General features: G+C 35.9%; 1 protein-coding gene across 6 annotated transcripts in view; it reads left to right on the top strand.

Annotated features, from left to right (window-relative positions):
• Window positions 1–26,899, top strand: part of GCN2 (protein kinase family protein) — a 73,314-nt gene that overhangs the window by 27,859 nt on the left and 18,556 nt on the right. For all 6 annotated transcript variants that reach the window (XM_086429312.1, XM_086429310.1, XM_086429314.1 and 3 more), the window contains 7 exons: window positions 8,676–8,730; window positions 11,823–11,992; window positions 13,374–13,561; window positions 17,258–17,406; window positions 19,265–19,514; window positions 22,878–23,154; window positions 23,263–23,356. In XM_086429312.1, the coding sequence (XP_086285438.1) occupies window positions 8,676–8,730; window positions 11,823–11,992; window positions 13,374–13,561; window positions 17,258–17,406; window positions 19,265–19,514; window positions 22,878–23,154; window positions 23,263–23,356 (1,183 nt within the window). The remainder of the gene's footprint in view (window positions 1–8,675; window positions 8,731–11,822; window positions 11,993–13,373; window positions 13,562–17,257; window positions 17,407–19,264; window positions 19,515–22,877; window positions 23,155–23,262; window positions 23,357–26,899) is intronic.

Raw genomic sequence — 26,899 nt, 5'->3', positions numbered from 1 at the left:
AAGACAAGGCTGATGTATGCAAGTTATGGATGGCCTAAAAAATTGATCTCGACATATCAAAGGAGATTCCAAGTTCTTGGAAGTAATGACATCAACTATGATGTGCTAGATTACAAGGCAACACGAGATGGTATTAGGTTCACCAGTAACTTGGCACAATAGTAGGACTAAATGATTATCCAATACTTTTTATCAAGCTATCCATGGTTCAAAATCCTATCCAAACAAGTGGTTCAAACAAAAAAGGCAATAAAGGAAATGTTGAAACCATATAAGGGAGACATGAAAATCACATATAGAACATAAATGAAGGGATGCATAATAGGAACTCATTGAGAAAGTGCCTTTTTGCCAAACATACCACATCTTCATCCAAAGAGACTAAGAGATGGTTTTCAAGTCGAAGGAGAAGACTAGGAACTAAATTTATCTCCCAATTATTTGAATTCATCTTAAAATCAAAATTTGAGGATAAAATTTCCCTATTCAATTCATGAACTCATTGATAATAGCCCTTTCTTGGACGTGAGTGTGAAAAACACAAGGTACTCTTTTTCAAGAGATTGCACCCAGACCATCTAATCTTTCCATGACCTAATCCTATCTCCTTTGTCGACACTAAAGCAGATACCTTTGGAGAGTTCTGTGTGCACACTTTTGGTACCTTTGGTTGTAAGGGAACTGAGAATCACCATGGTCTCATGGGTCCTGGACCTTTATTGGATACACTTGTAGCCGAGAGGTATATCAATGCTCTGGTTGACAGCTAGAAACATGCCTAACAGTAGGTCTCTCCATCGAAAAGAGGGGGTGCGATTCTGTTATGCTGTTGAAGGTGGCATTAAGGGTTAGTGAGGAAGCTAATTGTTATTTCAGAAGGTGGCCCTATGATGTAGCGGAAATGTGTGGATCAATAGATTCGATAGGTTGTGTTCAATGAAACACTCAAAATCAATTTGAATCAATAGATTCAATTGATAAACAAGCAATATCTTGAAAGAAAATAAAGCATAAAACTAAAAAGTAATTAAAAAAGAAAATATAATTTGATTCTTGTTAATTTTCGAACTTGGAGCTCCTTAAATAGATAACTCCATCATATAACAACTTAGAATCCTACTAAAATATCAAAAATTAACATTCCCAACCTAACTATAACATAATAGTAACTTTCTAATCCTATTAGAACTTAAATCGGACACTTATAAATACTTCTAATTATAGCCTAAATAATAAAAACGAATTTAAAACAAATTAGAAACTGCCAAGTAATTGTACTCCTGACATGACTATGGAATAAAAATCCTATTAGAGTTAGAAATATAAATTCTATTAAAACTCTAATTAGGATTATAGATGTCCTACATCACCTTATCACGTTGCCAAGGCATTGTAAAGTGTTCCCTTCCTTGAGAATCCCTAGACCCCGTCTAGAATCAATTGTAATACTGATTAAGAAGCCAAGGCTATCCAAAGAACTCGAGGATTTGAAGAAATCCATGGTCGAGTTCCCATTGAAAGGATCGACAGAGAGGAGAGGTGGGAGAAGATCAAATGGTTCTCAATGTTAGTCAATTTTTTTCTTCGAATGTTCATAGACTTAATAACAGATCCAAGAGAGTGGTAATTAAAGATATACTTCGATAGTATAACTGCATCTGGTTGCCTTGCAAGAATCTAAATTGGAGCATGCGGATAACAAGATAATTGATGAGATCTGGAGCTCGTGAGATATTGGTTGGTCCTTCATTCCTTCTATAAGAGCGTCGGGTGGCATTGTTCTTATGTGTAACAAGCGTTCATAGAGGTGAAAGAAGATCTGATTGGTGCTTTCTCACTATTTGTCCTTTGTAAGATGGTTGGTGCTTTTTCACTATTTGTCATTTGTAAGAGTGTTCAATTTTGGGAGGAACTCAATGACATCAATGCTCATTGGGGGAAACCTTGGTGCCTAGGGGGTGATTTCAATGTTATAAGGTTTTCTTTTGAAAAAACTTGGAAGGCCTAGGATGACCTCAAAGATGAGAAGTTTTGCGGCATTCGTTAATAGACATGACTTGGTCGACCTTCCTTTGCCGGGAGGAACTTTCACATGGTCCAACCATCAATTTGGTTTTAATTAGGCTGGATCGATTTTTGTTTTATACAGATTGGGAAAATCATTTGGTGGAATCATTCAATCGACTATTCTTAACCCAGTCTTAGACCATTGTCCTATCTTTATGACGCTGGACGAGTGTAGACAATAGACTATCCCTTTCAAATTTGAGAGCATTTGGCTTCTTCACCCGAATTTTAAGGACTTTATACATGAGTGGTGGAATGATATCAGTTTGATTGATAGACCGAGTATTGTTTTCAGAAAAAAATTGAAATTCATTAAAGATTGAAAATTTGGAACTAGGAAGTTTTGGTAGAGTGAACATCAAGAAGAAAGCACTTCTGTAAGAGATCAAATCCTTGGATAGAGAAGAGGAAAATGGACCTCTGATTCAGGACGACAGAACAAAGAAGGTGAATCTCATTTCATATTTCCAAAGGTTAGTGGTATTGGAGGAGATAAGCTGGAGACAAAAATCACGAGTCACATAGTTAAAGGAAGGTGACAACAACACGAGTTTCTTTTACCGTATGGCCTCTTGTCAAAAGAAAACTAACGCTATTTCCAAATTGAAAATCAATGGAGTGTGGAGGAATGAGGAAGAAGAAATTGCTCAAGGAGTTGTGGAATTCCATGAGAGTCTTTATTTCGAGGAGTCACAAAATCGACCAACTTTGGACAATCTACACTTCGATGCGATTTCGTGTGATGGTAGAATATGTTTGGAAAGATCTTTTGAGGAAGATGAAGTTTTTCAGGCTATTTTGAGATTGGATAGTAACAAGGCATCGGGTCCAGATGGTTTTACTATGGCCTTCTTTAAGACATGTTGGGAGACAATAAAAATTGATCTTTTGGCAGTCTTTGAGGACTTATTTTAGGAAGACTTCTTAGATGTCGGGTCCAATAATACCTTTGTGGCTCTTACCCCTAAGGTTGGGGGGGGGGGGATGATGTAGGACAGCTACAGTTCTAAATTGTTTTCTAATTTTGTTAGATTTCTATTTCTATTTCTGTTTTGTTTCTAGTAGGATTTCTATTTTTACTTCTAGTAGGATTTCTATTTCATAGTCATGTTAGGAGTACAATTCTTTGTTAGTTTCTAATTTATTTTAAATTCGTTTTTATTATTTAGACTACAATTAGAAGTCTCCAATTTGAGTTCTAATAGGATTAGAAAGTTAGTATTATGTTATAGATATGTTAGGAATATTAATTTTTAGTATTTTAGTAGGATTACAAGTTGTTATGATGGAGTTATTTATATAAGGAGCTCCAAATCCGAAAATTAAAATTAATCAATAATCAATTCAATTATCTTTTCTTTTCTAATTATTTTTTAGCTTTATGCTTCTTTTTCTTTCAAGCTATTGTTTGTTTATCAATTGAATCTATTGATTCAAATTGATTTTGAGTGTTCCATTGAACACAACCTATTGAATCTATTGATTCACACGCTTCCGCTACGTCAAGTGGTATCAAAGCTCTTGCTACGATCCACATTCATGGTTGGTGAAGGAGAATTCATCACTGAAACTGAATTGGAAGCCCAATTCGAGAAGTTTGAAGAAGGTAAACATCTCAGTTGTATTATCTGCAATTTATTGTCAGTACAACATGTTGATCCTTCAACTCGACATAGTTTTTTCCGAACTACATGGAAAGTGCAAGGCAAGTTGTGCAAATTAATTATAGATAGTGGAAGTTCGGAAAATATAATTTCAAGTTACATGGTCGATGTACTCAAGCTACCTACTACGCAACACCCTACACCTTATTCTATAGGTTGGGTGGACAATGAAGGCAAGAAGAATGTGACAAGCCAATGCTCTTTTGTGACATCATCCCCATGAGAGCATGCCACATCCTCTTAGGAAGGCATTGGCTTCATGATAATGATGTCTCTCATCGAGGCAAAGCCAACACCTATTCTTTCATGCACAATGGTGTCAAAGTGATCTTACACCCTTCCCATTCAAAATCCAAGGCTACCCAACCAGCCAAGGAGAATGAAACATACTTTATTTCTACCAACATCAACGAGGACTTAAAGGAAGCAAGCCTAGTGTTCCCGATGGTAGTGCAACTTTCCAACCGAGACCCTCTTACTGAAGTTTCTAATCAAATGCAACCCTTAGAGGAATTTTCTCATGTTCTTCCTTCAGAATTGTCGGATTCATTGCCTCCAATGGAAAATATCCAACATCACATCGATTTGGTATCCGGTGCAAGTTTTCCAAAATTGCACCATTATATGATGAGTCTGAAAGAGCATGACACATTGAAGAAATAAGTAAAAAGGAACCTTGAAACCTCTACTAACAAGTACAAAATCGGTGTCGATAGAAGATTCAAGAAGTATGAAAAAGGAGACTTAGTCATGGTTTATCTTAGTAAATATCATTTTCCCGCCAGAACTTACAACAAGACTGAGTTGAAGAAAAGTGAACCTCTTCATCTCTTGACGAAGATAAACAATAATGTTTATGTGAAGATTTTGCCTAATCATAAGCAATGGTCAATTATATTCTCTAATCCAAGTCTGAAGAACGGATATCACTGGAAGTGGATTAGAATGAATGATAAATGGAAAAGCAAAAAAAAAAAAAAAGGCCTTTAAGATCAATTCGAGGACAAGTTTTTTCAAAGGAAGGGGGCCTAATGTAGGACATCTATAGTTCTAAGTAGTTTTCTAATTTTATTAGATTTTTATTTCTATTTCTGTTTCTGTTTCTAGTAGGATTTCTATTTCATAGTTATGTTAGGAGTACAATTCCTTGTTAGTTTCGAATTTGTTTTAAATTTGTTGTTATTATTTAGACTACAATTAGAAGTGCTTAGAAGTCTCCAATTTGAGTTCTAATTGGATTAGAAAGTTAGTATTATGTTATAGATATATTAGGAATATTAATTTTTAGTATTTTAGTAGGATTATAAGTTGTTATGATGGAGTTATTTATATAAGGAGCTCCAAATCCGAAAATTAAAAATCAATTCAATTATCTTTTCTCTTCTAATTATTTTTTAGCTTTATGTATTTTTTCTTTCAAGCCATTGCTTGTTTATCAATTGAATCTATTGATTCAAATTGATTTTGAGTGTTCCATTGAACACAACCTATCAAATGTATTGATTTACACACTTCCGCTATGTCAGGGGGTGGGTGGAAGATATTTCTGACCTTAGACCCATCAGTCTGGTTGGTTAGATCTATAAGATTATTTCCAAGCTCTTGTTTACTCGTATGAAGTTGGTGATGCATAAAATTATTGGTCCAGCTTAGGGCGCGTTTGTCAAAGGGAGACAAATTTGGACGGGATTCTCATTGCCAACAAATGTATTGACTCTAGAATGTCCGGGGGTGGTGTGCAAGATAAACCTCCAGAAAGCCTATGATCATGTAAGTTGGAACTTTTTGAAGTATCTTCTCGCATGCATGGGGTTTGGTAACAAGTGGATTCGTTGGGTGATGAAATGTGTATCCTCCGTAACTTTTTCGATTTTGTTGAATGGGTCACCAGAAGGTTTTTTCAAGAGCTCTTGGGTCTTAGACAAGGTGATCTGATCTCCCCTTCTCTGTTCATTGTGGTGGTGGAAGCTTTGGGCCTTAAGTTCTCTAGAGCCGTAGATATTGGAGAGATGGGTGGTTTTGAGGTTGGGAACAATGGACAAAGATATCTCACTTGCAATTTGCAGCTAATATGCTTGTGTTCCTAGACAACTCAACTTCTCAATTGAGTTTCTTGAGTGGCATATATTATGTTGTTGTGAAGCCATGTTGGGTATCCCAATGAATTTTCAAAAAATCAAGGTATTCCCAGTTGGAGAAGTCCCTCTGGTAGAGTTATCGACGGCTACTTGTGGCTTTCAAGTTGGGTCTTTACCTACGTCATATTTGGGACTTCCCTTGGGTTCTCCTTATAAGAAGAAAGCTAATCCGGACCTGGTAGTTGAGAGAGTCGGTAGGAAGCTTTCTTTTTGGAAATTGATATTCTTATCCAAGGGAGGGAAATTAACTTTGAGTAAGAGTTCGTTGGCATCAATTCCAAGCTATTACCTTTCTTTATTCTTATTACCCCATTGTATGAGCAAGTATTTGGACAAGATTTGCAGAAACCTTTTTGGGAATGTCAAAGATGGCTCAAAGAAACTCCTAATGATTGGTTGGAAAAATATTTGTAAGCCTAAAAAGCAAGGTTGTCTTGGGTTGCAAGGTTTCGGTGCGATGAATTCTACCCTTCTTGGCAAATGGCGTGGAGGTTTGGGGAGGAGAACAATGAATTGTGGAGAAAAGTTATTTGTAGCAAATATGGTGAGGAGCATGGGTAGGTAAGCAAAGACGTGACAGAAGCCTATGGGTGTGGGGTTTGGAAAGGTATTCTGAAAGGTTTGACAACATTTACAAAGTTTGTGGTTTCAAGATGAGAAGAGGTAACCGAGTTCGTTTTTGGGAAGACCGTTAGTGTAGTGAAGATAAGCTTATGGAGAGATTCCCTTCACTTTACACAATTTCTACAAAGAAAGGGAAACAATTTCATGCTTTAGATCGGGAGAGGGAGTTATGACTGGGTGGGATTTCGGTTTTAGTGGACAATTTAACGATTGGGAAATAGGGGAGTTGGGAGGTTTATTGGGCTGTTTAGAGGGGCTTCATCATAGACCTCATGATGAGGACAAGAGGTTTTTGCCGGCATTGAAAAATGGGGCATTTTCAGTCCGCACTTTTTATTCGTCAAGGTTTCAAGTTGTGCAGACTTTTTCTCCAGCCAAAGCTATTTGGGGCACACAAATTCCTAAAAAGATCTCAATTTTTATTTGGCAAGCTACCTCGGGCCGTCTCCCTACTCTAGATCAATTCATCAAGAAAGGTATGATCATGCCAAATTGTTGTGCCTTGTGCAAAGCGGATGAGGAGTCCTCTAGTCACATCTTCCTTCATTACAATTTTACTCTCGGGTTTGAGAGCATTTCTTCTCATTGTTTGGCACTTACAGCTGCCTCCCTAACTCAATTAGTATTTTGTTCGAGACTTGGGGGCAATGGGGTTTCCCTTTTCGAAAGTCTAAGAGGATTTTGTGGAGTATGACACACTTTACAATTTCTTGCGAGGAGATGGACAATGAGGTAACTACTGTGCTGCTCTTGGTGTTAGCTCTTTTATTCTATTGGGGGAAACTCTTTAAGGTGTTTAGAGGTGTGTTTTTTGAAGATTTTCTAGTTAGATGGGATATAATTTGTAACTTGGAAGATTAGTCCATTAGATTAGGTTCTTTGTATCTTCTCTTTCTATTGGGCTGGATTTCTTGTCCCCCCCCCCCCCCCTCTTTTTTTTTTTGTTCTTTTTTCTTCTCTATGAATATATGATCTTTTACCTATCAAAAAAAAATATATATAGAAGAAGAGAAGTAGGATGGAAAATAAGCTCATTACATACCAATGAGGGAGCCTTTCCAACCATAACCATTTGGGGACCAAAAATTCCGACCAAGATCTCTATTTTCATTTGGTTTGCATCATTGGAGCCTATTTTGACTTTGGACCTTCCAATCAGGAGAGAGTGGTGATGCTAAACTTTTGTAGTCTTTGCAAAGCGAATGGGGTTGCCCTCGAGTCATCTTCTCTTACCTTGTTCTTATGCCAAGCCAATTTTGGATCATTTCCTTTCCTTATTCGGGGTGTTTGGATGCTTCCCTTGCTCGGTCCAACCCTTAGTCGAAGTCTAGCCCCAATGGGGTTCTTCCTTTATTAAGGCAAAGAGGATTTTGTGGAGCATCACCTCATTTTCCGTTTGTTGGTCTATTTGGAAGGATCACAACAACTGGATCTTCGATGGGAAAGAGAATGACGTCAAGGACACAATGCTTTTAGTTCTAGCTCTTTTATTCTATGGGGGCAAGGTGTTTAAAAGGGTGTTTTTTTTTAGGATGTTCTTGTTAGATGGGATAGGGTTTGTAATTTGGAGGAGGAGGAGTTTTCTTTTGTTTTTGTGTTTTGTTGTTTTGGTGGTTTTTTCTTCTTTTGGGTTGGATATCTCGTCCTCCCTTCTGTACATTCTTTTTCTCTTTAATAAATTGTCTGTTTACCTATCAAAAACAAAACAAAAAAAGTAGGATGGAAAAGGAGAAGTTAGGTGAAGAGAGAAGTTGACTTGAGCAGGTAACTCGTATAAGAAATGGAGAGTTGCTTCTTTCTCTCTAATGTTACCAACTCAAAGAGGTATGCATGTGGTGTTTTTTCTCTAGTCACCATTGTAGGATTTTTTTTAACTTCTCCTTCTAGGTTACCTATTCTATATGCATTCCCAAGGTGAACCCCTTCTCAGTTTGGCCATCTCTATTTTTTTTCCATTGTTTGATTGGTTCATTCAAATAAAAAATCATTTTGATGGAATTGGTTTATTGTATGTTTATTGAAAAAGGCATTAATTTCCTTAGAAATTGAAACTTCACATTAATTAATTTGTGTTCCAATGTATTTTTTTTTTTTTCGATATAACATATGTTGTATAAACCATTTTCTTTTTGAAAATCATTGTAAAATTTGTTGATATGTGTCACCATGACGAGGTATTCAGGGAAGTAGCCACACTTTCACGTTTGCAGCATCAACATGTTGTTCGTTACTATCAGGTCAGAGATGTTTATATATCTTGAGTTTTGTTGCTTTCCTTCATTCATATCATCCAGCTTTTGCATTTGTAATCAGATGCCATGTTTTTCTCATCTTGTGCATATCTTTGCATATGATACCTTGATGCTGCAACATGCTCAACGTACTCTTACCCATTGTCTTCAGGATACAATAAAAATACTGCAAACAAAACATTTTAGAGATTGTCCTATTGTTGCTTTTTCTACTTCTCATAGTTTTGTTATCCATTTTATTAACTTATGTTTACGAATTGTATAGGTTGACAAATGTTCAAGTAAAAGAATACTTTGTAATATTAGTGCTTTAAATTTGAACATATTTCCAAGAAATATCAAAATATTTCCATTTCCACAAGGTTTGATATGAAATCTAGTAGAAAGTTTATTGTTATATGTATTTTGGTGGAAATCACTATTCATTTTACGAAATACTGGTTACTTGGTATCAAATATGTGATGGGATTCCCATTTCCATTTTTGTGTCCTGGATTTTCCATAAATGAAGATTTGTACTTCTGTTACTCTAATGATACCTATATATGGCAAGGATACACAATTAATATGATGTGAATGTGGAATTTATACATTCATAATATCCATTCTGAAGTATTCTTATATGGGCCATATCAGTGTCCTATCTGTATCTAGGCATCATAACATCATCAGAATAAGACTGTTACCATTTTTTTATTATTGAATTAATCAAGTATTCTGTCAAGATACTAAAAATTAGCTTTCTCCTAACGTGTCTACTAATTATTGATTCCCTGCGTGTTCTATACATTTAACACTTCAGTTGGAAGTGTCAAATGCTTTCCCAAATGTTGAAATTGCACATATATTGTATTCTCTGCATATTTCAATTGATTTTTATTTCAGTGCAACTCATCTGGTATTAGAGAAAATATCAATTTTATTATAAATTGTTTATTGCTTGCATAGAAAATGTTAAGTGATCAGTTTTTTTTGTTGACAATTTGGAAAACCATACTTCTTATATTGACGTGAGGCAGTTTTTTCGGTCAATTACTTGATATAGTTTTACATGCTATTATGAAATCCTTGGTCATTTACTATTGTATTATTTCTTGTATGGACTTGTTCACCTCATACCACAACATCATCACCACCATCATTATAACAATGCTATCAAAATATTTGGTGTCAACTTAATGGAACTTTTTTCGTCATCTGTACAATTTAAGGTCATATCACTCTTAATTTTTTTTAAAGATCTTATCACCACCTTGTTGAACATTCTTTTGGGCCTTAGCTTTGCCATGTTAGATAGAGCGTCAGTGTTCATTGGGATGTTGTTTAAGCTTCTTTTCCATGAATGTCTTTGCATGCGACCAGATTATCTCAATCAACTCTAATTTATTTTGTCACCTATAAGGTCATTCTTAGGTTTTCTCAATTTTGATTTCTTGTTTTTCCCCGCCACTCATCCATCTCAAAACTATCAGTTGGATTACAGTAGTTCAATTTATAAGTTTTTCCCCCACTGGTGGTAAAGTTGGGCTGAAGTGAAACCAATGTCGGTCATTTGAGCTAATGTCCTCCCATGGATACATTTATTTCTTTATAATATGGAATTATACTCCATACAACTACAACCTACAACACCTTGAGGCATTTTGAATTAAAGAAATGGGAGGGGTATTAGAACGACATGAACTTTGACTTCAAGGCACCGTTATTTTCATCAAAAGCCTCATTTTTAAATGGGTTCAATTCAATTCACCATGATTTTAGAAGATTTTTTTATGAGTACTTGGTAAGTGGGAGCTACGGATATATGGGGAGGGGTAGGAAGAGGATCCTTTGTACCATTTTTTTCCCCATATAAGCTCCATTGGTAGATCATCTCAACCTTCCAAGTATATCACTTTTCAATTCTTTCCGTAATTTTGTACACATTTTCTATTTTTTTTCCTTTCAGTTCAATTGGTATGTTTTGGTCATGTTAACATTCTGGAAGCACTCACTCACTTTTCGCTTTATTTGCCTGACTTATATTTTTTCTTGTTAAAAAAACATCAATAAATATTGTAACAAAAGTAGTTGAGATGTATTATTCGATGATTCAAAGCTGTGTTAGGGTCTTAAGATCAACTCTGCAAAGACACCAGTCTTAGTAGTTGGAGATGTGGGGATTGTCGATATAGCCGGATACTTGGGTAGGTTGGTTTTTTTCTTCTTACCATATTTATATAGCATTGTAGATAATTGAGATGCGATGTTGCAAAGATTTGAAAGGAAATCAATTATGTGAAAAAGAGGGTATATTTTCTACAATAGGCGAGCTTTCTCTATTAATAAACATTTTGTCCAATATCCTTACTCTCGTCCTCCCTCTTTCTTCCATCCGAACGCCGATATATACGTATAGAGAAATTGGAAAGAGCATCACATCATGATCATAAGCTATTGCAGCCCATCCCTTCATGGAAAGGACAAAGCTTCACTCATTTATCTTTTGCATTATTCTTTTAATACAACATTTTGAACATGATCAATCAGCTGCACCAGTCCGTTTGATTTTAAGAAAGTTGTTTAATTGTCTTAGATGAAACAAGGTTTGGTCAAAAAAGCTACACAACGCACTATGGGTCCGTGGGAATAAGCCTATACTCTTTTGTATACATATGTAAGTGGTATTGCTGGTTGAGGTGAAAATACCTTTTTGGATCCTACTAGAAGGCTTTGCACCTGAGGAAGAGTGGTTAAAGCAAAGGTTGATAAGTTGAATTTCATTGATGAGAAAATCTTGTCATATAAACTTCACCACTTCGCAATATATTTTCTTTAAGTACTACATATTTTATAAATTACATTTGTGATGATATTTTGTCTATGTGCACATTATTTGTTTATTTGCAACAAAAATTTACCTGCATTTGGTTGACGTTGTGTATTAATGATGCTTGAATGGAGATTTATTTATATCACTTCTTTCATCTAGTGTTTGATCCAATTAGTTGGTGAGCATGAAGTAATCAATACAATCTTATTTGTTTAAAAGTGTTTGGATTGGTATGATATCTTTTGTATTGTTGTAAATAATCTAGGCTTGGTTTGAAACACAAGTTGGTGGTGGTTATGGTGATCCCACCTGGGGTTCAAGGACAGATGGGAGCTCTAGTTACAGTTATAAGGGGCCAAGTTCAACAAATGTTAGTGGACCAGAGAATAAGTTAGAATCAACATTTCTATACATACAAATGGAGTATTGCCCTCGGTATGCTCATCTTTTTTTACGTTATCATAATTCAGGACATTTCAGATTTTTTTGTATTTATTGAGTTCTTTATAGAAATGTTTGAAGAATAAACATGAATTTGCTAGTTGGTCCACTATTGAGCTTTCTTCTTTATTAACTAGACTCTATTGAATAATAAATTCATTAATAATGGCCAAAATCTTCCAAGTGGGGATGGATGTTTCAAGGAATGGAGTGTTCTTGCTGAATAATAAAGTTTATGTCTTGACCATTTTATGATGCATAATATAATTATGTATGTACAAAGAAGATTTATAGGTACTACCAAATTCTCTATCAGCGATTTCGCTTTGTTTGTTTGCTTATCCGATTTCAATCTATGACCATTCCCTCTTGGACAAGAATCTAACCTTTCCACAATTTCCCCACCTCAGATATCAACTCACTACACTTCTCTAAAAAATATATTTGCTAAAGGCTTTAGTGTGGAGGTAGCTAGATTATGCCCCAGTTGAAGATTTTCTGAGATGGCTTCCTTTCTTCCCAACCTTGGGTGTATCTTCAAACCCAACAACTCAGTTAAACAAAGAACCTGGCTAACTAGATCAAAATATAAGAACTCCCATACACTTCTAGGGATTTTGATTTTTCAGAGTGAATCTTAACTTTGATCACTAAACAAGTTAGGCTTGCTAACATTTTGATTTTGACACTTTTTTTCTGACAATCTGGCAGAGAAATATATTGGCTATTAGAGGCTAGAGCGTGGAAATTGAATTATTTTGCACCTCAAAGTATCTTCTACTTATAAATAGAGAAAATGCAAGACGAGATACTTGGTAACCAAATAATGAAATGGAAAACACCTCAGAAAAATTCCTTGTTTTTTTTATAACACAATATAGAAATTTTAGATACTTCCTCGCTTATGTTCGAAAGATGGGATTGTGGGAATCAATGGTAGGGTAACTTGAAAAGCTCGGAGGATCCTTAGTGGACTGTTATATTCCTTGAGTAATATGAAGTCAAACACATTAGTCCCCTCACCAACCCAATTCATCAACGTCTTTGTACAATTTATTGCATTTGTTGAGATACATTCTTATGATACTTCCATTCATGGAAAGTATCAATATAAGAAGAGTGTACTTAGATGAGCTAATAGGCATTAAAATCATTTTAACCATGTTTCTGAAGATGTTTCTTGATGGATATTTTCTAATTGTTTTTTCTGAGCCATTATGTTAACTATTTTCCTTGATGTTTACGGAAGTGTTTTTATCATCCAAAATAACATTTAATCCCTTCGATCGATTTCGATAAAGCTTTAGAATTTAAATTTGTTCATTTCCTCTATTTATTGATTTATTGCTCTCTTTATCTTTTTGGTGGTTCGAAGGACTCTACGCCAAGTTTTTGAATCATATAGTAGTCTTTTTGGAAAGGAGTTTGCTTGGCATTTGTTTCGCCAGATTGTTGAAGGTCTAGCACACATACATGCACAAGGAATTATCCATCGGGACTTGACTCCAAGTAATATCTTCTTTGATGCACGTAATGATATTAAAATTGGGGATTTTGGTCTTGGTAAGGTCCACATTTTTCTTTTATATTTGATATCTTTTTTTCCTCATTAGAAGAACTACCTTTTTCATTAAGTTGGTTGGAAGAACTATATGTTCATGTTTTTTGTGTCTCACTGTCATGTACTTATTACAAAATTTAAAATGTTGATTACTGTTCTTTCAAGGATCCTACATATATTGATAAGTAATTAGTATATGTTACATTAGTATGATACGAATATACAAAAGAAGAACCTTTCTTTAAATCAAAGAGAATATATTCATTTAATAATCAATGGAACAACATCCTATATGTTACTAACCATAAACGATTGACTTCCAATTACTTAACAGTTCCTCCATTGCTCCACCTTTATATTGTGGAACTCTTTTTGTATTTTTGGTAAACTTTTAGAGTCACCAATTAAACTTGCAAATGGATGAGCATCCTTTATTCTATTTTGGTTTTGGTGAGGTCCATCATTTTGTATGTATGTTTGTTTTTTTTCTTTGTACCATATGTTCGTGTTAGTTGTTCGTTTTTTATAGCTGTGAAATTTATTCAAATATTGCAAAAGAGTTCACATAGAAAAATTACAGAGATTTAAGGAGGTCGAGTAACCTATTGAGGTCCACCCACTACCTCGACCTGGTGACTATGTCTGTAACAACACCATTGACAACATATTTTTAAATGATCTTTCTGGAATCATAAAAACTTACTTTAAACTATAAGAATAATTCATAAAATCTCAAATTGGTGTTAGTCATAAATCCAACAAAAGTAACATATCCACTGGAAAAGTTCAAAATATAAAAATATTAGAATCATGTATCCACGTTAGGATTCATCAACTGATCCAAATCATCAAATTCAATGTCATTCTTCCTTGCATCCTCAATCTCTGATGCTTCATTGGTAAAATTATCACTATCATCTTCATCAAGATTGTCTTCTCTTACTACTGCATCATTTGGGATCTCTGGGATGGTTGAAATTTATCCTAGATGATGATAGGTTTTGAATTATTTTGTTCTTTATCTTCACATTGTCTTCATAAAATGCATGTTTATTCAAACACCAAATCATGCAACTTCTTTGGTTCCAATCTATTTATCTTCTTGGTATGTGTAGCCTTAAAAACGCTCCAATTTCTTTTACATCTAGAAGCAATACATGGTAAGCTATGCAATTTGATTGCCAACTTTTGAAGATTTGGAATCTCACACTCTCACATGTCCCACCAAATTCCTAATAATGAAAGAAATACGTAATTATTATTTCTTGATTATGAAAATCAATAATATAATTAAAATAATGAAACTATAATACATAAAGTGAACTTTCTTGGAGTGTTGTTCTGTGTCCTAGGTACAAATCCCCTTGAACCCAACTTCATTTGCTAACCACTGAAACTATACCTATATAAAAAAAGAACACTTTCCGTTTTACAAAAGATTTTTATATCCTTTTTATGATCAAATGTGAGCTCTCTACCAATTTCCTTCTTCACAGCAGAGTCAACCATCTTGGCCAAAACCTTCTAAAGTTTCAATTTCACATCTTTATACAACTTGAAAAGCTTGTCATAAAATTGGGAAACCAAGTAAATTGCCTCTGCATGTAGAGGACTATGGAGGATACGGTTCTGTATCCTACCTTTAATGTTTGATCTTTCATTACACTTCATACTTCTTAGTGTTACCTTGTAGAAGCCTTGAATGGATTTTTTTTTGCGCTGTCCATGGTTTCATATCAATAACCCATAGTTAGAGCCATCTACATTCACCATCCTCAACACTCTAATAAGAGATTCAACAATACATAACATCTCTTTTGCACTTTCCCAAAATGTGTTGTCTTGAATAATGTTCATCACTTCTATTCCTTCTCTTGTTTTTTCACTTTTGTTCTTTTGTTTAATGTATGATCTTCCTTTACACTTAATATTTTTAAGTGTTATCTTGTAGAAATTTTTAATGGCTTCTTTTGCTTTGTCCATGCTTTCATATAAATATCCCGTAGTAGAGTCATTTACATCTGTCATCCTCAACACTCTAATAAGAGACTCAGCAATACATAAGATTTCTTTTGCAGTTTCCCAAAATGTGTTGTCCTTGAATAATGTTCATCACTTTTATTCCTTAACGTATTTTTCTTTTTAGCCAAAGTTTTCAATTTAGCTCAAATGACCATAAATCGTCGTGCTTATTCTTCTCTAGTAATAGATTGCATACAAAGAAATTATGATGCAAATCTAATTGTTCATGGCCTTTTTAATTATTTTCCATGGGCACGTGACTGCATGAAATAAAACACATGCTGAAACTTGTACAAGAACTTTACTATTCTCCTTGTACTATTTAAAATAGTCTTTATTTGAAAGTTCATCTATACTTTCTAAAATGAGATCCAAAAGATGTGTTGCACAAGACATGTAAAGATGTTGAGAATTTTTTCCTACAATAATCTTCGTTGCATTATAATTTGAAGCATTGTTGGATATAAATTGGATAACATTTTCTGGTTGAATCTGTTGACAACCGTTTACCCAAAAAAACCGATTTATTGGGGAAGGCACAACTATGAATATCAAAGGGTCACGGGTTGATCTAGAGCATGATACATGAGCATATGACACCCGAGAGTTGAGGTGGATAACACAACACTCAACACTCTCCCTAACTCATAAGAGTGGAAAATTCCTTCATGGAGACTCAAACCCATGACCTAGACGAACCTAGCACCCTGATACCATATTGACAACCATTTACCTCAAAAGACTGATCTAATGGGGAAGGCGCAACTATTAATATAAGAGGCTTCACAAGTCGAATTGGGGCACAATACGTGAGCACGCAACACTCGGGAGCGGAGGCCGCTAACACAACACTCAATACTCCCCTTCACCTATAAGAGTGGAAAATTCCTTTGAGGAAACTCGAACCCATGACCTATATGAACCTAGTGCTTTGATACCCTGTTGACAACCATTTACTCCAATAGACCGATCTAATGGGGAAGGCACAACTATGAAAATAAGAGGGTCATAGGTCGAACTGGGGCACGATACGTGAGCATGTGACACCCGGGAGTGGAGGAGGATAACACAACACTCAATAAAATCTATTCAATTTCAGAACAAAATTTGCAATATATTTAACATCTTTTTTCTTTCCAATAATGCACTCAAATTTTGAAAAATTATCCATTTAGAACAAGAGGCCAACGTATTAATACGTGTCATTTTTTTCCCATCGGTTCACCAATTTGACATAACTGTGCATTCAGTAACAACCCATGATTTCTTAATTTCCTAAATATAATTCTCAACTTTTCTTTTAGACTTTCTAAAATCTTTGTTCTTGCTGTTTCATTTCCAAGAGGGACATGTCTTGGACCATGATTTGGAATAATAGTTACCAACTAGAAAGGGGCATTTACGAAGTTTGTCTTTAATCTCTGCTTTTGTAACTCTCTTTCAAGTACTGAAATGTTTTGTCTATCCTAATTGTTTTTTATATGTGAATACAATTAACCTCGTATTATGGATGTTGTCTTTCTACAAATTGTGTACGGATTTTCTAGTTAGACCTTTTCATCACATGAATCCAAAGGATTGTTATACATTTGTTTTAGTATTGATCTGATCCTACCCTTTTTATTTATTGGGTTTGGAATCTTGTTTAATAATGCCTTTTCTTTTGTCTCTCATAGCTAAATTCTTGAAGCTTGAGCAATTGGATCATGACCCACTTTTTCCTACTATTGCACCTGGAGTTTCAATGGATGGAACTGGTCAAGTCGGTACCCATTTTTACACTGCACCTGAAATTGAGCAAGGGTGGCCAAAGATTGATGAGAAGGTTAATCTTTACACAATTGGTGTGGCTCAAGTCTACTTCAATACTTTTGTAATTTTCTCTTAGAAATATTGTTTTGGGAAGGTACTATAATAATATATTATTTACACTTTTGGATGTAAGCTTGTGTTAGGCACCAGATTTTGCTAATAAAATAAAATTTTACAATAGAGTATATTTACAACTTGTAGAGCCTTCTAAAACAATATTGGAAAGATCGCCACAGAACACAAAAAGTGAAAGATTAGTCACCTCTTTATTTGTACTTGAACCTGCCACAAATCTGTTGAATTGTTTATCTCTCTACAGTTTAACCCACTTTTAAAATGCTTGATCACCCAAAGACTAGAAGGAGACTGCCATGGTCACTCCACTTAAAAATTTAGCTGATTGGATTTGCTTTTAGGATATTTCTTACAATCATTGTTTTACTAAACTGTGTGTATTTGATGCAAGACTGGAAGCAAACCTATATGATAAATCAAAGATAAAAGGTAAATTAATATGGGGAATTCAAATTCTAAAATAAGGCTCAATCAGCCACAAACCAAATAAAATGTCTAAGAGGTGATTAAAAGTGGTTTTATGCCTAGCCTAATCACAATCCTACAATATTAGACCCTTTAGATAATGAACGATGAATTTAGTGGAAGTTAGGACTTCCACTAGTCTAGGGTTCGGCCAACACACAATTAGGACTGCCTTGATCCTTTAAAGGATTTCAAAATAATTAATCTAGGCCCAACCTGTTAATCAACATGGTGTATGGGTGTAATGTGAATTAGGTCAAGATCCCAATGATCAAATAAATTTCAGCAACACTGCTTCGATCAATGAGATGGAAGAAAGTTGGAAACTGAATATATTTAGAAATTTGGGGTTAGGATATGGACTATTTAGGTAATAGAGTTGGAATTAGGGATAGAGCTGGGGAAGGTTTCGACTAGAGGATAAAAGTTTAGGTAGCTCGATTGGGTTTTTAAAGTTAGCTTGGTGGGTTCGGCTGGTGTTGTATAGGGTTGGGGAGGATTAAAAAGGATTAGGAAGGGTTTATAGCATGTCTGGCTATGTTTGGGACTGAATTTTAGGTTCAGTTGGGTGGTAAGGGGTGTAGAATAAGTTACAACAATGGGTTAGGGTTTAGATAAGGGTATGAAGGTTTGGGTGAGGTCTTTCCAGGGTTAGTTTAAGTTTCAGCAGGGTTTTTGCTAGTTTGGATGGATTGGCTAGACCTAGGGAAATCACGAGTTTTAAGAGGAAAAGAGATGAAGAAGAATAGAGAGAAGCTTCGTACCTAGAAATTGAGAAGAAAACTTGGAGAATTACCTTGGATTCACTCCAATTTTGGCTTCACTCCATCCATTCCCTGGATAATTCAAAAATCTGTAAATTTCATTAATTAATTAAATAATAGAATCTCTACAACTAGAATATATAAGTTTTCTAAACACTAGAACTAATCTCAACCACAAAACTGACCTAAGGTCAAGATTTCAAGATTAAACATAATTTGACCAACTAACAAGTATTTAATAAAAACACCCTAACTGTCTCATAATACTAATTAAACCCATGGCTGGAAAATAAATCACTAAAAGGTCTTTAGAAGGAAATAATGAAATAAACAAAAATCTAATCCTAAAAATGTGTCTCAAATGGGATCATCTACTTTTAATACTTCACCAAATCTCAAACTTAGCCCTGATAAAGATTATCCATCCACAATAATTGTAGTGGAGGTCTCTTTTGATATACCTACACGGTGGTGTCATGATGTCCTCATCAGAATTAATCCATTTGTTATTAGTTTGTTTTCATGGATTCATATAAATATGCTATCCTTGACTTACTTTGATTACAGGTTGACATGTACAGCTTAGGAGTTGTATTTTTTGAGCTTTGGCACCCTTTTGGGACAGCAATGGAAAGAAATGTTATCCTTTCAGATCTAACACAAAAAGGAACACTTCCTTCTTCTTGGGTTGCTGAATTTCCGGAACAGGCAGCCTTATTGTTGCGCTTAATGTCTCCTAGTCCATCGGATCGTCCATCTGCTACAGAACTTCTACAAAATGTATTGCCTCCACGAATGGAAGATGAGTGGTTGGATGGTAAGGCTTTAGATTTTTTTTGGTGTGCGTGTTTTGTTCTTCTTTTGTACAATTTAGCACTAGTATCTTTTTTATTGCTTTTGATATGATCTGGTAAAAACAATGTAGTGAATATACAAGTCTACTTATCCCAAAATGGAGGAAAAGTAGGGCCCATGCAATGTTTGGACATTGCTTTTAGTGCAATGGTATAATACTCTAAATCTATTGTTTACATCATAGATTTTATACATACCAACTTCTGATGCTTAAATACTTCTAATGCTTAGCTCCAGGTTTTAAATCTCAGTATTGATCTGAGTTTCGGTCCTTCTAGAATTGGAAATATGTAGTCTAGGATTCACAAACAAACTGAAAATTTTAAAAAACTATGGAAACGTTATGTGCATTGGTCTTTTAATAAAAAAAGGATATCAAACACACTCCAGACTCATTATACTACCATTAGCAAGCATTTGGAATAAGAAAAGCAAAATGCATGATTGGCAACTTGATCACATAGAGAATTAGTGTTATGTGATATCTGTCAAGGCATATACTGGACTACGAGAGTGAAACCTAAATAATAAAGGTTAAATAGTAGTGTAATTTAAGTGAATAATTGTCTTCACTTTGTTTTATCTGTTTTTTGTTGATCGAACACAATAACCTGCTGCCATTAAAATCTGTACAGCACACATTGTGTTGGCCAAAATGGCTGAACACTACAGAAACCCTCCATACTACTTGGTTGAACCCCAAATAATGCCCAAATTGTTGCTGCACCATTGCAACAGCCCCAAAGTCTGATTTCTCTTCGTATATACTAGAGTCCCCAAAATCTGATTTCTCGTCATATATACAGCCCCAAAATCTTTGTTGATCGAACACAATAACCTGCTGCCATTAAAATCTGTACAGCACACATTGTGTTGGCCAAAATGGCTAAACACCATAGAAACCCTCCATATTACTTGGTTGAACCCCAAATAATACCCAAATTGTTGCTGCACCATTGCAACAGCCTCATTCTCTTTGGGGTTAAAGGGGTAAAAGAGGAAAGATAGTAAAGTTAGAGAGGTATTATTGAAAAAGGAGGTAAAAGAGGAAAGATTGTAAAATTGAAGGAATATTATTGAAAAGAGGACGGAAGGGAGGGGGGGGGGGGGGCGGAGGTAAGACAATAAAGTTGAAGAGTGAAGAAGAATGCCAATAAAGTGAGGTAGTGTGGATCTCATTCCACTGTAGCTGGAGCCTAGAGTGAGACGTTTATACCTACAGCTGTAGCTGGAGTGGGATGTTTATGTATTGTAATTAAACTGTAGTTTCAAAATCCCTTGATCAAACCCCTACCTTGCTGCCATTCAAACCTAGGCAGCACACTTTGTGATGGCCAAAAGCAACTCCATACCCATAAACCCAAGCCAAAATTTGCTCAATCTTTCTACAACCAGTCTAACCATAATTCCAATCAATTGAACCCTGCTGAGATTGATTTCAGCACATCCCTACTCTACTAAAATCCTAACCAGACCCTCCTAATCAGAATCAAACCCTCCCACACCTCTTCTAAGCCTTGTTGAATGTATTTCAGCAATCCTATACCCTGTTGAAACCTGAATCCAGCCCCTCTAAACACATCTAGATCCCTTTCTAACCTTACCACTGTCTTCCCTACCCTACCCAAGCCAACCTATACCTTTGTCATAGCCTGCCGAACCCAATTTTGATTCCCAAACCTAAACCTAAATTCAATCGTAGCCCATTAACCCTTGCATATAATTGAAATTATTGTAACTGGAGATTTATTGATGAATGCTTAATTTAAACCCTGTTCCAAAAAATTGTGTTTTACATACCCAATTTGTCTCGTTGAAATCTTTCATAATGGCTAATAAAACTTTTGTGCCTAAAACCGTTACTTGAAACCGTTGATTGGACTTGGTGAATCTTAAATCCCTAAGCTACTGGATGGCCATTCTTCCATTACCATTCCTTCCTTACAAACACTTGAAGGGCTTGTGCTGTGGGATTGTGATTGCCTTAGGACCTGGTTAACTGCTTACTTGATTTTCTCATTAATTTATATGTGCATGCACATTTATTTTATATTTGCATTGTTTTAGTGATTTGCTCAATCTCAAATCTATCTTTCTAGGTTAGACATCATCATCCCGCATCAACCCACTTTCACCTACTAGTTATTGACCACTAATGTCATTTTCCCCACAAAAACAAAAATAAAAAATAGACATTGGAAGCTTCATATTCAACTTTCCTCAATAGAACTGATGTGGTTGGGTCCTCTCATCATTCACAGTGAAGGTGTTTTGGGAAGTATGGTCCCATCCAAGGATTAAAATTGCATTTTGACTCAATGTTTTGTTCAGGAGAAAAGTAGTAACGGTCTCAACCGAAACATTTTGAGACATTCTGAAACATTCCAGGACAAATTGAAGGTTGTAACATTCTGAGACATTCTTAAAACATTCCAAGACAATCCAAAACATTCAATGTTTTGGGGCCAATGTTTCGTTCCGATCTCGGCCAAAATTGAAAAGTTCTGCTGGAACATTCCAAAACGGCAGGAAACTTGGAATGAACCATGGTCCCATCCAAAGTGACCTTGTTCCTATGGAAAGTATCATAATATACTATCTCATTCATAAATATAGAATTAGCCTATATGTATATGCTTACTTTGTAAATCAGGTGGAGTTTCAAGTGATCACCTACTAATACATTGTTCCTTTTCAAGGAAGCTTTGGAATGATTTCTTTGTGCTTTTGGAGTCCTATAGTTAGCACCAAAAAATCTTATTGGTCTTCTAGGTCTCATGTTGTGCTAACCAATGAATTACTGCAAAAGACCGATCTGTAGGAGAGTGGGAAAACTATGAATATAAGAGAGTCACGGACTTAACTGGGGTATGACACATCCGAGAGTGGCGGAAAATATACACTCAACACTCCCACTCACCCATAAGGGTGGAAAGAATCAAACCCGTGACCTATACGAACTTACCGCTCTAATACCATGTTAACCAACCAACTACTCCAAAAGATCGATATGTTGGAGAAGGGAAGAACTACGAATATAAGATGGTCATGAGCCTTAGTTGGAGTATGACTCACCCGAGAGTGGAGGAAACTACACTCAACATGTTGTAGTATGCTTTGATATTGCAATTTTCTCTACAAGTTATTATGTTATTTAACTTCTTTTTTTTGGATTGGTAAGCATGTTTTTAACGGTATCAGTAACTCAGTGATGGCGGGGGTTGAACCTGGGTCTATGGTATCATTACACATGGACTTTACCAACCAAGCTAGCCAGCACCTTCATTCTGTTATCTTAATTGATTAAGTCTTTTATTTGGTGCAGATATTCTACGTGCAATACATTCCCCAGAGGATAAACGTGTTTATGAAAAAGTTGTGCAAAAAATTTTCGATGAGGAAAGGATCATGAAACCCCACCATCAGCATGAAGTTGGTGGGAAGCTAGCCAAAGAGGAATCTTCCTTTATCCAATACACAGAGTTAGAGACAGAACGTCGCGATCACATTATTGAGGTCACAAGGGAAGTGTTTAGGCAGCATTGCGCAAAGAGGATGGAGATAACAATGATGCGTTTATTGGATGACTATCAGTTTAATAGGTTCTTTATCTCAAATTTTTTACCATTTTATTAGTGATTTTTATGTGTCATAGTCAATTTCTTGGGTCTTGATGGAGTTAGCTAATTATGTTGGTTTACTTTGACTAGGAATACTGTCAAACTTTTGACCCATGAAGGAGATATGCTTGAGCTTTGTCATGAGCTACGCTTGCCCTTTGTTAAGTGGGTTGTCACGTATCAGGTATTTATTTACAATATTGTTCAAATCGATGTAAGAACCTGAATTTATTTATTGTTGTGTGATGCGTAGTTGACCACATTGAATGGCATGTTTTAATGTTTCCCACATGGTGGCTGGATGCTCATGTTTTAGCTGCTGCACATAATGTTGTATTCTAATTTCAATTTGTTTGTAATGGTGGTTGAATGCTCATATTTTGGTATCTTCCCGTGTACGATGGTACAAGAGTTAGGTGAGGCATTTCCATAGTCACCAAGTCGGAGTTTGAGAATAGGTTGGAAAGTGGAAAAAATCGAAAAAAATCGGTAACATGGAGAAAAATAAATTTTGTTTGGGAAAAATCAAGTTAGGGTTAGGACTTTGTAATTGTTCCTACTAAGTTGTATTCTCATGTTCTATCATTAAATACCATATTGAACTATAATAATCAATTACCAAACCCCAAATTGATTTCATCCATGCATGCACAGCAAGTAACCACATGTCCACAATATAGTCAAGATTTATATTGTTCGAAATATATATATAAAAAAAATATAACAATCATAAGTCCAAGTTAGGATTTATCAACTAGTCAAAAACATCAAATTCAATGTCATCCTCATTTACCTCATTATTTTCTTATGTTTTATTGGTAAAATGGGCATCATCATCTTCATCAAGGTCACATTTTCTTACTAGTGCATCAATGTCATATTTCATTTTTCCTGATTTTTAATTGTAAAATTTGTTATTTAATTGTGAAGTTTGTAAAAGTTGTGTCTTATTAAAAAGTCGCAATTAAACCAGTGAAGAAAAAATCACGATTTATTTGCGACCTTTTCAATAAGTCAAAGATTTTGGTAACTATGGCTCATTTTGATGCATCCCATTTTGCCTTTTTAGATGCATTATATGTTGCTTAGTGGATTACTCTTGTATTTTCTTGTGCTTGGATTTTCTACCAGAATTAGTTGTGTTTGTATTGACAAACTATCATTGAATGATGACATATTTCAAAATATTTCCTTTGCTATTTCATATTTATTTTTTCATGTAGACTTTTGGAGTGGGAATTGAAGGGAGCGTATGTAACTATTAGGTCAAAACGCCCTTAAACGTTTCTATTTTCGAATTTGCATAAAAGATCAATAATCATCTTCATCATTGATTATTGTTAAATAAGTCTAGGGTTATTTTAGTCTTTTCCTTCTTTATTTTCTCTTATGTAACTTTTATATAGCCTAATTAGGGCTAATTAATATTACTTAATCTTCTCTTAATTTCGAACTTGGTATCAGAGCAAGTTCGACCTCCAACTCCTTCTTCTTCCTCGGTGAAAAACTCAATCGACCTATCCTTCGTTAAAACAACACCCTACACTTCTCTTCTTCAACTCGTATCACCCCTACGGGGGTTCTTCTTCACACAAACCCTAATCGCAGCATGCGATAGGAAATATATAGCTATACAGAGCCTGCGATCAGGCTGTAGTTACAGCAGTGATGCTGTTTGCGACCAGCGACATCAAAAATGGCTCTGTCTGAGGCTTACGACACCCACAGTGTCTGTGTTTGAGTACTACGACTCCCAACGTAGGCTATTTCAACCTCTACGATCACAGTAACTGACTTCTTTGGAGCCGGCGACGCCAGTGGTGGCTGTTCTACCCTGTACGACTCAAGTAGGTTGGTGTTCTACCCTGTACGACTCAAGTAGGTTGGTGTTTGAACCTGTACGACACTTGTGAGTGGCTATTTGAGTCTGAATGATCACAGCAGATGATGTTCTGCTCTATACGACACTAGTGGGAGTACTTTCTTCCTCTGTTTTTTCGATTTTTTATCACAACAAGTGATTGGCTTCAGTAGGCAACACAGCAGGGTGCTGTTATAAGTTGTGAGATCATAGATTGTGACTATTTGGTGTTGTTTGCGGCTGTTATAAGTCGTGAGATCATAGATTGTGGCTCTTTGGTGCTGTTTGGGGTTGTTCTAAGTCGTGAGATCATAGATTGTGGCCATTTGGTGCTGTTTGAGGCTGTTCTACCGACAGTGTTATTACTTAAGTCTTTACGCTTGCGAAAAATGATTATTGGGTCTCCCACAACAGTGTTTAATCAACCTTTATAGCTCTTTTGATCGTGTATTGTCACCTTTAGGGTGCTGCGATCACTTTATTTTAGAGAATCGTGCCCACATCTTTGTGAACTCTCTTCAAACCAAAGTACTCGGATTATTTGATGGCTTCTGAATCATCCTCTTCCTCAATCACTGGTATTAGTAATGGATCGAGTGGTCTTCCTTCTCATTCAACTGACTTTCCAGGCATTCAAATTACTACCGTGAAATTAGATGGGCCTAACTATCTCCTTTGGGCACGATCGGTTGAAATGTTCATTGGTGGAAAAGGGAAAATCGGTTACCTCACAGGGGCTGACAAACAACCTGCACAGACCGACAGTTCTTACTCACATTGGTTTGCTAATGATTCTATGGTCCGTTCCTGGTTGGTTACATCCATGCAATCACACATTGCAGCTGGTTTTATGTTCTCCTCAACAGCAAAACAGATATGGGATTCTGCAAAGAGCATTTACTCGCAACGTCAAAACAATGTCAGGATTTTTAACCTAGAACGTGAGATTTCTAGACTCTCGCAGGGTGACTCTTCTGTTACTACCTATATATCACAACTACGTGCTCGGTGGGAAGAATTGACATTTTATTCTTCGTACTACTCCTGGAAGGACCCTCTTGATGAGACATTATATGCGTCAATTCTGGATAAGAATCGAGTTTTTCAGTTTCTGGCTGGTCTCCGAGATGAGTTTGAATATGCAAGGGTTCATTTATTGGGAATGGATCCTTTTCCTTCCCTACAGACTGCGTATTCCTATGTATTGGCTGATGAGAGTCGTCGCGCTGCTGTCATACCCTTTTCTTCGGGAGATCATTCCGCTATGCTTGCTCGTTTGCCTTCTTCACAGTCCCCCAGTGGGCCTTTGCCTACCCGTCAGCGACATAAGTGTGATCATTGTGGAAAGTTGGGTCATGTGAAAGCTCGCTGTTATGCACTTCATGGTCGTCCTAACCAGCATCGTCAACAGTCTCAACGGTCTTCAGCTCATGTAGTTTCTCAGCAAATGAATGATTTAGCAACTCCTTCAGCTACTACCTCCTCATCGGATTCGGTGTCTCTATCCCAAGCAGAGCTTGACAAGTTCAGAAAATTCTTCAATCAGATAGAGACCTCATCTCAGCCAGTTTCTACTTTCGCTCACTCAGGTACCTTAGCATCTGCACACAGTGTTTCTACCACTTCCTCACCATGGATCATTGATTCTGGTGCCTCGGATAACATGACCGGTACGTCTTCCCTATTTAAAACCTATAGTGTTTGTTCTGGTCATCGCAAGGTCCGACTGGTTGATGGTTCTTTGTCTTCCATAGCTGGTCAAGGTCATTTACCCGTTACATCTTCTTTATCCTTAACTAACACACTTCATGTTCCTCAACTCACTACTAACCTTGTATCTGTTAGTAGTCTTACAAAAAATTTGAA

This window comes from Akebia trifoliata, chromosome 16 (genome assembly GCF_017979445.1).
Source record: "Akebia trifoliata isolate Shusen 1 chromosome 16, ASM1797944v1, whole genome shotgun sequence".
NCBI lineage: Eukaryota > Viridiplantae > Streptophyta > Magnoliopsida > Ranunculales > Lardizabalaceae > Akebia > Akebia trifoliata.
This window is presented reverse-complemented; position numbering and strand designations above follow the sequence as displayed.